At 38.3% G+C, this 13,462-nt stretch overlaps 1 protein-coding gene across 3 annotated transcripts in view; it reads left to right on the top strand.

The window, feature by feature from the left end:
- map2k5 (mitogen-activated protein kinase kinase 5) overlaps window positions 1-13,462 on the top strand; it is a 43,476-nt gene that overhangs the window by 14,860 nt on the left and 15,154 nt on the right. For all 3 annotated transcript variants that reach the window (XM_019867507.1, XM_019867506.1, XM_019867508.1), the window contains 9 exons: window positions 3,055-3,094; window positions 4,190-4,258; window positions 5,113-5,194; window positions 6,873-6,934; window positions 9,069-9,117; window positions 9,226-9,299; window positions 9,915-9,965; window positions 10,068-10,139; window positions 10,977-11,006. In XM_019867507.1, the coding sequence (XP_019723066.1) occupies window positions 3,055-3,094; window positions 4,190-4,258; window positions 5,113-5,194; window positions 6,873-6,934; window positions 9,069-9,117; window positions 9,226-9,299; window positions 9,915-9,965; window positions 10,068-10,139; window positions 10,977-11,006 (529 nt within the window). The remainder of the gene's footprint in view (window positions 1-3,054; window positions 3,095-4,189; window positions 4,259-5,112; window positions 5,195-6,872; window positions 6,935-9,068; window positions 9,118-9,225; window positions 9,300-9,914; window positions 9,966-10,067; window positions 10,140-10,976; window positions 11,007-13,462) is intronic.

Raw genomic sequence — 13,462 nt, 5'->3', positions numbered from 1 at the left:
AAAAAAGTAAAGATTTTTTTTATTTTTAAATCAGTTCCAAAAATATGTTTGGGGGCACATTAAAGCAATCTCTCATTAAAATTTGTTATTGTATAATGAGAGCTGGTATTTATAATATTTTGGTTACTTCAATTCATTGCTTTTGTCACAAATCGAATCTCGGTATGATGCATTACAGTTTTACACCACTGCAAACAGCAACCTCAAAAATAACTATTATCAAATGTAAACCCTTCTGATGTGGTGAACTGTAAATCAGAACTGAACATGATTGTTTTAAATGCTAAATATTTTACGCAGCTCTTGTTGTGATATCATTGCAGTATATTGTGCAAGCGGCCATAATGGGTTTGGTCTGTTCAGAGACCAATCATTAGTCCAAACACATTCAAGCAAAATTGTAGCAAAATTTCAACACAGAGGTTCAGCCACATGCTTGGTAACTCAGGCTAGAATAATGGGAGGACTCCAGATAGTTTGTTTGATAGCTTCCACAACCTGCTCATTCAGCATTAACTTTTCTACCCCTGCGATGTAGCCTCAATTAACATCCTCGTTTTAATTACGAGGCAGCAGTCATGCTTAGCTGATATTGATTGTTGTGTAGAACAACACTGAGACATCAACGGGAAAACAAGGACATCAGCCTTTTGTGAAAATTGCTCTTTCATGGAGAACATGACACTACTGGTCAAAAACACTCTTGGGGCTAAAATAAATAACTCTGTGTATTCATGAAATTTAATTTTATAGCACATTGCACAGACAAGGCAACTCAATATTGTCACGTAGCGAGGTGGTGGTGGACCCCAAAAAACAGGCAGGAGGGAGGAGCAGGGTGTACTTGAAAGATTGTATTAAAACTCAGAGAAAACGAAATCCAAAACAAACAAAGTCCAAAGTATCAAACAAAACACACGACTGAAGATAAAACATAACACTGACCAAAACATGACTGAAACAAACATGACAGCAACACAAAGCAACAAACAAACATGACAGTAGCACAAAGCAACAATGACCCGACAATGATTGCTCGGGCTGGGAGTCCTTTTAAAGCCACTAATTACCTAATGACCAACAGGTGTGCAGCTGCAGGTGAGCCCTACAGTGCCACCTGTTGGTCCCAAACCGAATCATGACAAATATGCTCAATTTGCGAAAGGACATCTCTGCAACATTTTAAATTAAAGTACACCCAATGTCAAATTTAACAATTCTGAAAATTTGTCCAAAACACAGTAGCGATACTTAATTAAAACATAACACTGACCAAAACATGACTGAAACAACAGCCTAATGTTGCACTGGCAATGTTGATAAAGGGCTGAGCCAGTTTGTAGGTGTCGAGCCAAGAAGCAGTCTGATACTCGAGTCTCGGTTAGTGTTGTTACACAATGCACATTCTGCTCAGAATACGAACTGGCAGGTGAGAAGGCAGATATACTCGAGTAAATCATGTGATATCTAGATCCACATTATGGCTGTTTTTACACCATGTTCATTTTTGATGCATGTGTGGTGAGAGGTCATTAAGTATTGTGACTGGCAAACTATTCATGCAGTATACTGTAACTTATCCTCTAGTGCGGCATTAAGGACTTCAGTCATTAAATCATAATAGGGCTGTTCTTTGCTTCTCTTGCCACTATAAAAGCAGGACTGTCTGCAATTGCTGCAGTGCAGCCAACTCGCACAACCTCCTGTCTTTTCTTATGAAGTTTCGCTGCATCATAGGCACTGTTGGCTTCCTGATTGTAAGCGTCCTTTACAAAAAGAGCACAAAACTTATGCTTTCTAACACCGTACTTACATGGTTTAAATCCTATTTAGAAAACAGGAAGTTTTGTATTAATAGGTAACTTTAAGTCTAAGCAGTCAGCAATCACATCTGGAGTTCCACAGGGCTCCATCTTCGTGCCGCTGCTATTTAACATTTATATGCTTCCATTGGCTCAGATAATAGAGATCAATAAAATAGGTTACAACTATGCGGATGACACCCAATTATACATTACAGTCTCTTCACAAGACTATGGCACTCTAAGTTCCCTGACAAAATGCATTGAGCAGTTAAACGAATGGATGTGCCCAAATTTTCTTCAGCTGAACAAGAGCAAAACGGAGGTTATTGGTTTCGCAGCCAAAGAAAGAAGATTGGAAGTCTGTAAATGGCTCCACTCATTACATCTTAAAACACAGAGTAGGTGAAAAACATAGTCATCGACTCAGATCTCACTTTTGAGAAGCACTTAAAGATGGTTACAAAGCCTGCCTACTATCATCTGAAGAATATGTCATGGGTAAAATAGTTGATGTCTCAGCAGGACCTGACAAAACCCATCCATGCATTTGTCAGAAGTAGCCTTGATTATTGTAACAGTATCTTTACTGGTCTAAAAAAAAAAAAATCGATCAGACACCTGCAATTAATTAAAATGCTGCTGCTCGAGTCCTAACCAAAACCAGGAAAATGCATCACATCACTCCGGTCTTGAGATCATTACACTGGCTTCCCATCTGTCAGAGGATAGATTTTAAAATCCACCTTTTAGTGTATAAAACTCTAAATAGTCGAGGGCCAAAATATATCAGAGACCTCCTCATTGAATATAAACCACCTAGAACTCTGAGATCATTTGAGACTGTTCTACTCTATGTCCCTAGAGTCAGAACTAAACATGGATAAGCAACATTCAGCTTCTATGACCCTCATACTGTATCTGGAACAACTCCCAGAAAACTGTAGATCAGCCGAGACACATGAGTTTCTTGAAATCAAGGTTAAAAGCCCATTTGTTCACTTTTAATTAGATGATCTTCAATGATTGTTGAACCAATGAATCAGTGCTGAAGCAGAAATCAAATGTTTTTGCAATATTTTTGTCTTTGTTTCTTTTTTCCCTTGTTGAAATGCCTTTTTTTTTCTTTACTGATGTCTTTTTGTAAAGTACTTTGAGTCACTTTACTGTTGATTTGTGCTATACAAATAAATTTCCCTTGCCTTGCCTTACTGTATGTGACATGCAGTTTTGTTTTTTTTTTTTGTCCTAGAGCGTATCATCTACTCGGCAAGCGTGTCTTAGCTGTCAAGGTGAGACTGAATAACATTCATACCACAAATATATACGGTCTATCTATCTATCTATCTATCTATCTATATATCTCTCTCTCTCTCTCTCTCTCTCTCTCTCTCTCTCTCTCTCTCTCTCTCTCTCTCTCTCTCTCTCTCTCTCTCTCTGTATGTTTTTCTCACATTTGAAAATTTTTTTCGATTAGTTACGTATGTCAAGTACCTTAACATTGAAGAGTTCATTTCGTAAATAAAAATACGAAATGAACAGTGTCAGTTTACCTTAAATTCAATGATGACTACAGATAAGAAAAAAAGGTCAACAAATTGAATCATAACTGAACGCATGACAGAAAAAAATTATTGATTTGTAGTCTTCATGGTAATGGACTCCTTACCTAGCAATATTGTATATGGGGTGGGATGACCAGATGCTCACCTGTATGCGAAACCGCTGTCTCCTTAAAACTGGCCAACTTGAAGATGACAAAATAGGATCTGTAAAGTTTGATATAAATGGGTTCACAGAAGAATCTTTTTGTGGTTCTCAAAGGGACACCAAAAGTTGTCGCTTGGTCCTCATTTTCTTCCCGATCAATCGACCGCAGTGGCAGTTGCAGTTGAAGGATTTATTACTTTTACTATTAATTACTCCCTCACTGATCGAAATAGCTTCGAGCAATATCTTAAATTGTTCTGAAGATGTGTTCACGTTGTACAATTTAGTACCGTACTCAATTAAATTGATGCTTCATCAAAGGCATAAAAATAAAAGTAAGATAGACAAATCTTGTATTTTCTTGTCAACATTCGGAAATTAACGGGATGGGATCGCACTCTTGCCTCTCTGAACACACACATTTTAAGAGTATTTCACGGGTGTCAGAGTGGAAGTCAAAGGCGCCAACTTTCCTCTGTCACCCAATGTCTTGTTATTGCGTTAGATGTTCTAACTCACACATTCTTGGCTATGTCTGATCCGCACGGAACTTTGACAAAAACTAATATGATACCTTACTTAATAAGATGCCTGGGAACAGCTTTAAATTGTGGGAAGAAAAAGCATAAATTGTCTCCTGTAAATGCAGTATCTTCAATTTTGTATTGTTCTAACAGGTAATTCCTCTTGACATCACTGTGGAGCTCCAAAAGCAGATAATGTCAGAGTTAGAAATTCTCTACAAGGTCAGTTTCTGTGAACTTCATTATATTGAATAATTTGATGTCAAAACCAGATTAACCGTGCAGATTTTTTTTTGTTTTTGTTTTGTTTAGTTTTTTTTTTGGAAGGGAGGGGTTGTTTTCATGTTTTTGTTCTGTTAGAGTTTTGGATACCTTAATGTACTTGAAATGTTACATCAACCTTCCATGGGACTACAATGTAGTGTGTATTATCTGGCAGATTTTACATGAATATGCACTGTCCCCATTTTAAATGTGATTGAAGTGTACTTGATGGGTTTTTCTTTCATCAACAGAGGAATACCAACAACTTTGTCCATGTGTGTATATAGAGTGTGTGTTCTTAAATATACTGTATGAAGACAAACATTTCTATTTGTGAAATTGATTCAGCGTGGCCAAAATATAGTTTTGGGCTAGACTCCAAATCTTAAGGTGTACATGCCTCGCGAGTTTCTTGGGACTCCAGAGGTTAAAAAAAAACAACTCAAATACTTGCACTATAATCAGTGGCATTGAAACAACTACTCTCGTTATACCATGCAATAGAGTCAAAGAAACTCTCCCGCCTAGATCTTTATTAGAAAGAACTCGTTTTCTCTGCGAGTCATGCACAAATTATTTAACAGTGCGAGGGTTTTTTTGTCCAGTGTTTTCATTCCTTTTTCTCTCTTGGTTTAATTTTGTCACCACAAAATTGGACTATTCTATGCTTTTTATCAGCAAAAACGGCCTATGCAAAAAATGTGCCTTGAAAAACAGAAAACCAAATTATTTTTGTAACATGACTTACGTTAGTAATTTGGAATACTGTTTATTTATTATGCAATTGTTAATTATTTTTATCCTCATTGCAGTGTGACTCACCTTACATCATCACCTTCTTCAGTGCTTTTTTTGTGGAGAACAGAATATCCATCTGTACAGAATTCATGGATGGTGAGTTTTTCTGCTCCTCTCACCTGCCCTTCGTGTCTCTCCTATGTATCCATTTACACATCTGCTGATCAAAAGAATGTCATGGTGTTGTGAGCTGCTTAGCATGCCGGTGTGCTAAAAGCTACAAGGGTGTAATAAATCCAAACTTGAGTGGAATTCGAGGGGCTTTTATGTGTGTGTCTGTGTGTGTGTGTGTGTGTGTGTGTGCATGCGCACGCCCACCCGCCCAAGTGTCAATCAATGTGAGATGTCTGTAGTTGTGTATCTGTGTGTGTTCACTGTGTTAATGCATTGAATCCCCTGTTTCACACTTTTGCCAAACTGTCAACAAAGTATGTCTAATAGTTTGGCACTTATTTTAAACCTTGACAGTTTATGTATTTTTCGCTTTTCAAAATGTGGATTCTATGATTTTTTTTTTTGGTTTCTATCTAAAAAAAAAAGTCTTCATATTTTTCAGATTTTAAAAAATGGATTTTTAGCATTCTTTTTGTCCACAGAATACAAAATTGTGAGTGCATATTTATGTGCATAATTAATGAAAAGATTTTGGGGTGAATTTGTGACCCATTCAGACATTGAATTAATTCCCATCCATGACTGCTTTTTGTTTTTTTTTGTTTGTTTGTTTGTTTTTCTTTTTAATGAAATTGTAAATGACCTTTTGGTGCATTGTAAAGTATGTCATATTAGTTAAATGAGGTGTTCATTGCCAACTAAGGGTGGTTAAAAGCCAGTTCTGTCAGGTTCGAGACCGAACTGAATATTTTTAGGATCCCAGAAATGCAGGCTCAGACAAACTGCGATAACAAATTATTTGCAGAAAAACGCACCTACAAAGTACAAACAGAAATCGCTGGTCACAAGGAGCCAGGAAAAACAAGGCCTAAACAAAAAGCGCATAGTATGCTTTTTTTTTTCCCCCTCAAAACTTGTAACCAGTTCCCAGATATCTTGATAACATGTGTGCAGCATGCGTTTGTCAAAATACCCCACAGATGAAGAATTTACAGATATATTTTAGCATATTTTTCGCCACTGTGAAATCAGCTCGCTTTAGGGGATGATCAGTCTCCATCTCGCTCCTCATACTGCTGTGCCAGCACAGCTTTGGTTAGAACAACCAGTGGCTTCCAACTTGCAGGCGTTTTCACACACTATCGCAATGTCACTTGTGAAGGCACCTTTTGATCACCAAGACACCGAAACACACTTGTCAATTGATGTAGCCATGTAGCGCATGACATCGTCAAACACAAATACGATCCACCCAATACATCATAAACCTAGCCGAACATAATTTTAGAACATTTTCAGAGACTCATGCCGATTGGACTGCAGCTCAGTCGCCATATTAGAATGGTTCTCTGTCGAGTCATCGGTGGAGATACAGTGCTTAGCGTGGCGGTGGTTATTATGTTAATTAGCCCCACTGTTGTGGGGGACGCAAGTGCAAAAGGTCTCCTGCACAGACAAGAATTTTCATAAACCGGCAGATCACAGAGTATGTACTTGGTTGTTTAATTTCACACTTGATGGCTGGGCAGGCAGTCTTAGCCCAGAGTCCCAACTATTTGCATAGAACCAATAAAAAGTCAATTTTCCATCATATGTCCCCTTTAAGATATAATGGAGTGATTGTTTTGGGGTAAATGAAATAGCTCTTTTTCCAATACAGGTGGTTCACTTGACGTGTATAAAAGGATTCCGGAGCATGTCCTGGGAAGGATTGCTGTGGCAGTAAGTTTGAATATATCTAGCTGCATTCGGAAGTTTACATACACTTAGGTCTGGGCGATAAGTATTTGAGATGCATATATATTTATTTTATTTTATTTTTTATTTTATTTTAACTATTGAAAATAATGACTCGAGAAAAAAAGGCTGAATTTATGTAGTTTCATTTTAACATGATCTTTAACCTTAAATAAGACGACAATCCATAAGATGAAAAAGTGAAACGAAAAGATCAATAAAAACATTAAATAAGCTCCTCTTTAAGCATAATGTGCTTCGTGGGGCTGGGCAATATGGCTGAACAATTTCTACAATATAAGTACAGTATTTCCTATCAGTCAATATTGATAAGTATTTCTTTGCAAAATAAGAAAAACAATTAACCGTTTTTGTTTACATTGAAATGTAGTGTAATGTGCTAAGGTTGATTTAAAAAAGAAATTGCGTTAGATGCTACCCCAAAGCAGCATCGTTGATAGTTACACTAGCACGTCAAAGATAGAGAACTCCTTTACTTATACACAACGTATGTATCCATCCTTAGATATTGAATCAGGTTGTAGGCAGCTGCGCGCTGCCTACAACATGCACAATCCCGTAGTCGGGGCTTTACGATTTTTTTCTCTCAATCATTTTATTAAAGGCATTTTCCATTTCTATTGCGATACATATTGATATTGAATTATCGCCCATCCCTACATACACTAATCGTGGGCATGAATGTTATATTATTTTGGGGTGATTTGTCGTATACAGTATTTGAACCATTCCCTTTTCAAGGCGGCAGGATTATGTAACAATTGTTCAATTGATCACTCAGTCAATTTCATGTTTTCCATTGGAGTGGTAACATACTACCATATTTTCAGCGACATGCTACACAATGCTGGCGGTGTAGGCCATACCACTCCTCAAACTGCTTGCAATTTAAAGGGACAGTGTATCCCTCCCGATGAAAAAATATCTCAAACGACATAAGTCGACCTTGGCACTGGCTCTTTTGTTTATAATGGATTTCTTAAGTCGCTCTTGGCATTTAATGAGTTAAGACTTATTGAAGAGGAAGGAGTGATTGAGTCAACATTTTTAACCAACCCCACAAAATAAAAGGTGATTTCATCTATAAAATAGGTTTACCAAAAGCTGTATTTTCCAATTAAAGTACAAGAAAGGAAACCCAAGTGTCAAAAGATTAATTAGTCTCTATTTAGTGCAGTCCTGACAACAGTTATTTGCCTGAATGACCGCCTTTTTTTTTTTTTAATCGCCCGTTTAGAGTACCTTGTCCTTTTTATAGTAATGGCCCTGATGTTATGTGAATGTCCCCTTAGAACAATCATTACCATTCTCCTGTCGCTGTTCCTCTATTCTGTCTATCTCCCATTTCAAACCTTGTCATCAATGACAGCTGTTATTTCTGTGTTAATTCGGTAATTTACAACTTTGCCATCTTAAAACCATCACAACTTTTAATTATCACGTGAGAGGCACCCAAGAGGATCTGAGTAAAGAGCTACACATCATTCTCACCACTTTTTCGGCTGCTTGACCTCAGACAATTCCTTTTGCTTTTTGGATGGTCAAACAGCTTCAGAGAAAGCTCCTGCTGCCGGTCGTTGTGTTACTTTTTACAAGTGGTGTAGTTTTTCCACTTTGTGCTGTTGAAATGTTGTCCTAACTGCACTTTTTAATGCCGTTCAGGAGAGACTCTCTTCAGCTCAATTAACTCTCAGTGTCTGCACTTAGTGACTAATTCAAGGTTTACAGAGCCAAAAGTTTGACTAATGAAAGAGTGGCAATCATAAGGTACACACAAATGGAAACTTTATTTTTTATGACACTTTGTCTTGAACCAACAACCATTGCTTGTTTTTGTCCGCTGCCAGACTAACCAATCCTCTCATCATCATGGCCAGTTAATGAGACATTCACAGTCAACAAAAGGGACTTGCTTTCGTTGAGTTAGGTTCAAGACAATTGCAGTTATGAGCCTGTTCTCACAATCATTCTATAGGATACCTGACAAAAATTAATAGACCATCCCAATTTATTAGTCTTATTATCTGAAAGGTTGAATGACATTAAAAAGTAAAAAAAAAAATTTGTTTATTTATTTATTTTTCTTTCCGGTGGACAGGTTGTGAAAGGCCTAACATACCTGTGGAGCTTAAAGATACTTCACCGAGGTGAGTGAACTTGGGTTTGGGCTTCGTGTTGCGAAAAGATGCCGAGTTGATAAAGATCAGTGCCGGATTGCTGATGTAGCATTTGTATCACGCAGTTTCTCTCCGCAGATGTCAAGCCCTCCAATATGCTGGTGAACACCCGAGGACAAGTCAAGCTATGCGACTTTGGTGTCAGCACTCAGGTACACTCATTCGTTTGTTGAATGCGAGAGAGGTTGGTAGTTGGGAGTGAGGGAAGAGTTACTTTTCTACTATTGTGCAGTCCTTTGTGCCTGTGGTCAAGCTGTCAATCACTGCATTCATTTTTGGCCCAGTGCTTTCCCAAGGGTCTGTCTCGTACATTCACATTGCTCCATCCCATTGTTCTGCACCCTTCCAAAAAAAAAAAAAAAAAAATCTCGTTATAATTATGACCACAGTCGCAACTGCAAAGCCTCATTGATATGCATTCAGGAGAGGTGGAGGAAAGCGTGGGCGACAGACAATACCCCTTGTCATTGTGTCGGTGTGTTTTTTTTCTCAGTCTGTCTATCTGTGTCTCTATGGAAAATGTTGCAATATGTATGCAAGCATTTGGGACATTTATCTGAATACCAAACCTGAATATCTGTTGACCTCCTCATACAGACACAGAACTGTTGAAACTGTGTTTAATTTTTAACCTCAAATGTCTTGTTTGTTCCAAGGTGATAGATAGACTGTGCTTACTGTCTAACATAACACAGTTAACTCCTCTCTGCTCTAAAATGATAACAGCTCTCAGGGATTTCATTCATTATCACTGTCAATATTTACAGTTGGTGAATTCAATTGCCAAAACATATGTGGGAACAAATGCATACATGGCGGTAAGTGAACTTTAACTACCATGCCTTTTCTCTGACTGTGATCTTCTAACCAGTTATAACCTAAGGGTTTTTTTTCCCTTCCCCCATATTGTTTTTACACAGCCAGAACGCATATCAGGGGAACAGTATGGTATCCATGCAGATGTCTGGAGTGTTGGAATCTCTTTCATGGAGGTATGACAATAAATTGTCTGATTTTCTGAGATTCATAGGTGCCTATGTGTCTGTGTCAGTCTGCGTGTGAGGGCGTGTGCATGTGTGTGTGGAGTCTAGTGAGAGCTGATGATGATGCAGTGAAGCAGTGTTCATTGCTCCCCAGGGTCTTGCTAAAGTGCCTGATTGACAATGTGTTTTCAAATATCATTTAAATTTCAGTATCCCACTCTTGTCACTTGTCTGCCCACTCAGGCTATTGATTCTCAATCTGTTTCTGGCCACAGTAGAACAAATGATTTGCACTTCTGCCTCTGCTTTTTGTGTCAATAATGTTTAATATTATTAAAAGGGGAACAATAAAGATGAGCTTACAGAAAATGAGCCAAGTCAAAATTATTGGCATGAACTCTCTGCGATTGTTTAACCCGGTTTACCTGTGCCCTTTTATTCAATTCATCTTGGCTATGCCTTGAGCTACATGAAATGACTTGCACCTCCTAATCAATTTAGATTGAGATTCACCATCAGCACGTTTCAATCAATAAAAGCTCCAATGAACAAGTGACGTGACAAATGTCAAGTCACCTGTCACTTACCCCCATCTCGACACCCCCCAACCTCCCCTACAAGAAGCATACATCCTCACATTTAGGGCATATTCATCCATCCAGCCATCCATCCATGCCCTCCCAATTATGTTCAGGGTCACTGGGGAGTAAGAACCTATCCTAGCTGAATTTGATTTAACAGCATTCACAACACATTATGGAGGGACTGTGCCAAATATTTTTTGTTGCTGTTTTCTCAAGACTACTGGATAATATTCACTTTCATTTTGTGCTCTTTTTCATACAGCTGGCCCTCGGAATGTTTCCCTATCCACAGGTGAGTTCACACACAAACACACACTAGTTGAATCCACAAAAATACAAATAAAATAATTCTGGTGTTTGAAATCCTTCGATAGAGGAAAAACTACCGGTAAATAACAAATATTAAAATGATCTCCTTGCCTAACTCTACAAACAGTGGTCTTCTCGAGATGTACGTCTTTTCAAAATTTCATCAACACAGTCAAACTAATGTTAAATAGAACTGAGCATTTGTAGCAGAAAAGTGACTTTGTTAGTCACCGTTCAGGGGAATAATGAAGGATTCTAAAATGTCATTAGATGTCCTCTCGAAAGCCAAGGATGAAGAGGTTTGGATCAACTAGATTGTTCTTTAGTTGGGTTTTTTTAAATTTTGTTTTTTTTTGGGGGTGGGGGGGGGGGTCCATACACGCTATCTTTGATTTGAGTGCAGCATTTTCTCTCATTACATTACCTTAAGTCCCGCTCAGATGTAATTGCCGACCACAGAAGTGACTTCCCAATCTCATCAAGTCTTAATTAGCCCTTCAAATGGGTTTATCTCACTAATCTCTAGTTGAGCATTCCGAATCTGGTTACCTCAGATTCCATCTTGGGCCTGTGCACGAAATGATAGCCTGTGGTTTCTATCTAAAGGGTTTAGTCATTCAGCTATGCTTTGTTTTTAAATAATAACTTTCAGGGCATTTCAAGGGACCCATTGTCACTTAGTTATTCGTAAGACAAAGGTTTTTTGTTTCGAGTGTTTCTGCTTTTCTTAATATTTGCTGCTAACCACAAAAACAAAAAAATCCATGTGCTTATTTTCTCCCGATTGTAACTGATTTGTCTCCAGTGTCTACCAAAAATCACTCATTTGTCTCCAGTTGGTTCAAAATGCAGCATTGATGCTTCTCAACTGAGTCAAGCAGACAACAATACTGCACATCACCACAATTCTAGCATTAGTACCTTGGCTTCCAGCTAGTTATAGAATTGATTTAAAAATTGTACGATGACTTTTAAGCCTTTGTAACCTGATAACATAAGCTGCCCACTGTAGTAACCGCTGTCCCTTAAAGTATGTATGATTCTGGCTCTGAGCTACTGAAGCAAACCTTTCACCCTTTATGCGGCAGTCCACAGCCTCAGGTCCTTGGGTGAAGAAGGCTTAAAACTAAAATTTGATAGAGCCTTCTCCATCGTGCCACCTTAATGATGGAACATCCTGCTTGATGAGAAAAAAAGATGCAAAACTGGTGACATCCTGTAATTAAACTCCTAATACTTTTTACAGACTGGCTTTAGTTATGTCCTCTCCTCCAACCTTTAAAAAAAAAAAAAAAAAAAAAAAAAAACGGCCATCAACCCTCTTGGTCTCAGTGTCTTGTTGGTTTCTTCTACAATTCCTTGATTCTTCAGTTTTATATTATAGATGGAATGACAGCTGGTGTCTCTTTGTCCATTTATACTGCAAGTTCACTGTTTTCTGTCAACGCCATTTGTAAGCATCTTTTTAAGGTGCTATGTAATGGATTATATCGATAAAATGTATGACTATTCCTAGCTCTAAAGACATGGTGCAGTTCTTGGTCATGTTGTTGGAGTGAAGCAAATACGTAAAAGCCCAAAAAGTCTTAGTGAGTGTCTTAGTGTCATGCAGCTTTGTAATCTCTTAATTTTTCTCAGCCTCCATATGGTACTGCTGACCGATCACCGGCAGGCTGTTGCCGAGTGGCCTGGCAAGAGGGTCTGGATCTAGCAAGTGAGGCGCAGCTAGAGCCAAAGTCCTCGGGCCTAGGCTGTCGCTTTTACTGACGTTGGCACAGCTGTTCGTACACCCCCCACACACACTCCATTTTCCCAGAAAGCGTTCTATTCTAATCTAGACTGTACTTTTTTTTTTTAGACTGTACTGTAGCGGTAGTCGTTAAAAAAAATACAAAATGATGATACGTGTGTGCGTGCTGACAGTAAATGGTAGCATGAGTTGATACTTGATCAAAGCTCTTTGTAAGGAGTTAATTGAGGCCTTGCTCCACCAGCCAAAAAGTCTTTGACGACACAAGATCTGATGTGTGGACAGCCGACAGCACATTTGGTCCTGACTGACATTTGTTTGCTAAATGGTATTTTTGTTTCTCATTGTGTTGTTTTTCAAGGAATCTTAACGCAACACATTTTTTGTGAATGTTTTCACTTGTTGGAGGTATCCCTACCAAGGTCTTAATTCTTCGTAGTACAATATTAAGGCTATGAAAGGCCATAGAGAGGAGAAGGGAAGGCAGTGTACAAATGGAGCGAACACAAAAATTGTCTGAAACATTGAAGTGCGACAAAAATGCGTGATGCAGAGATGTCCTGTTCCGTGCAGATGGACTTAACAATGTTTATATTCCTAAGTGATAATCAAGCTCAGCGTTCAGGAAAAAAAAGATATGGGGGAGATCACTTTTGATACGTGGTTAAACTTCCCCATATAAAAATAAG

Source organism: Hippocampus comes, unplaced genomic scaffold, assembly GCF_001891065.2.
Source record: "Hippocampus comes isolate QL1 unplaced genomic scaffold, H_comes_QL1_v1.1 scaffold2, whole genome shotgun sequence".
In the NCBI taxonomy this organism is placed as follows: domain Eukaryota; kingdom Metazoa; phylum Chordata; class Actinopteri; order Syngnathiformes; family Syngnathidae; genus Hippocampus; species Hippocampus comes.
This window is presented reverse-complemented; position numbering and strand designations above follow the sequence as displayed.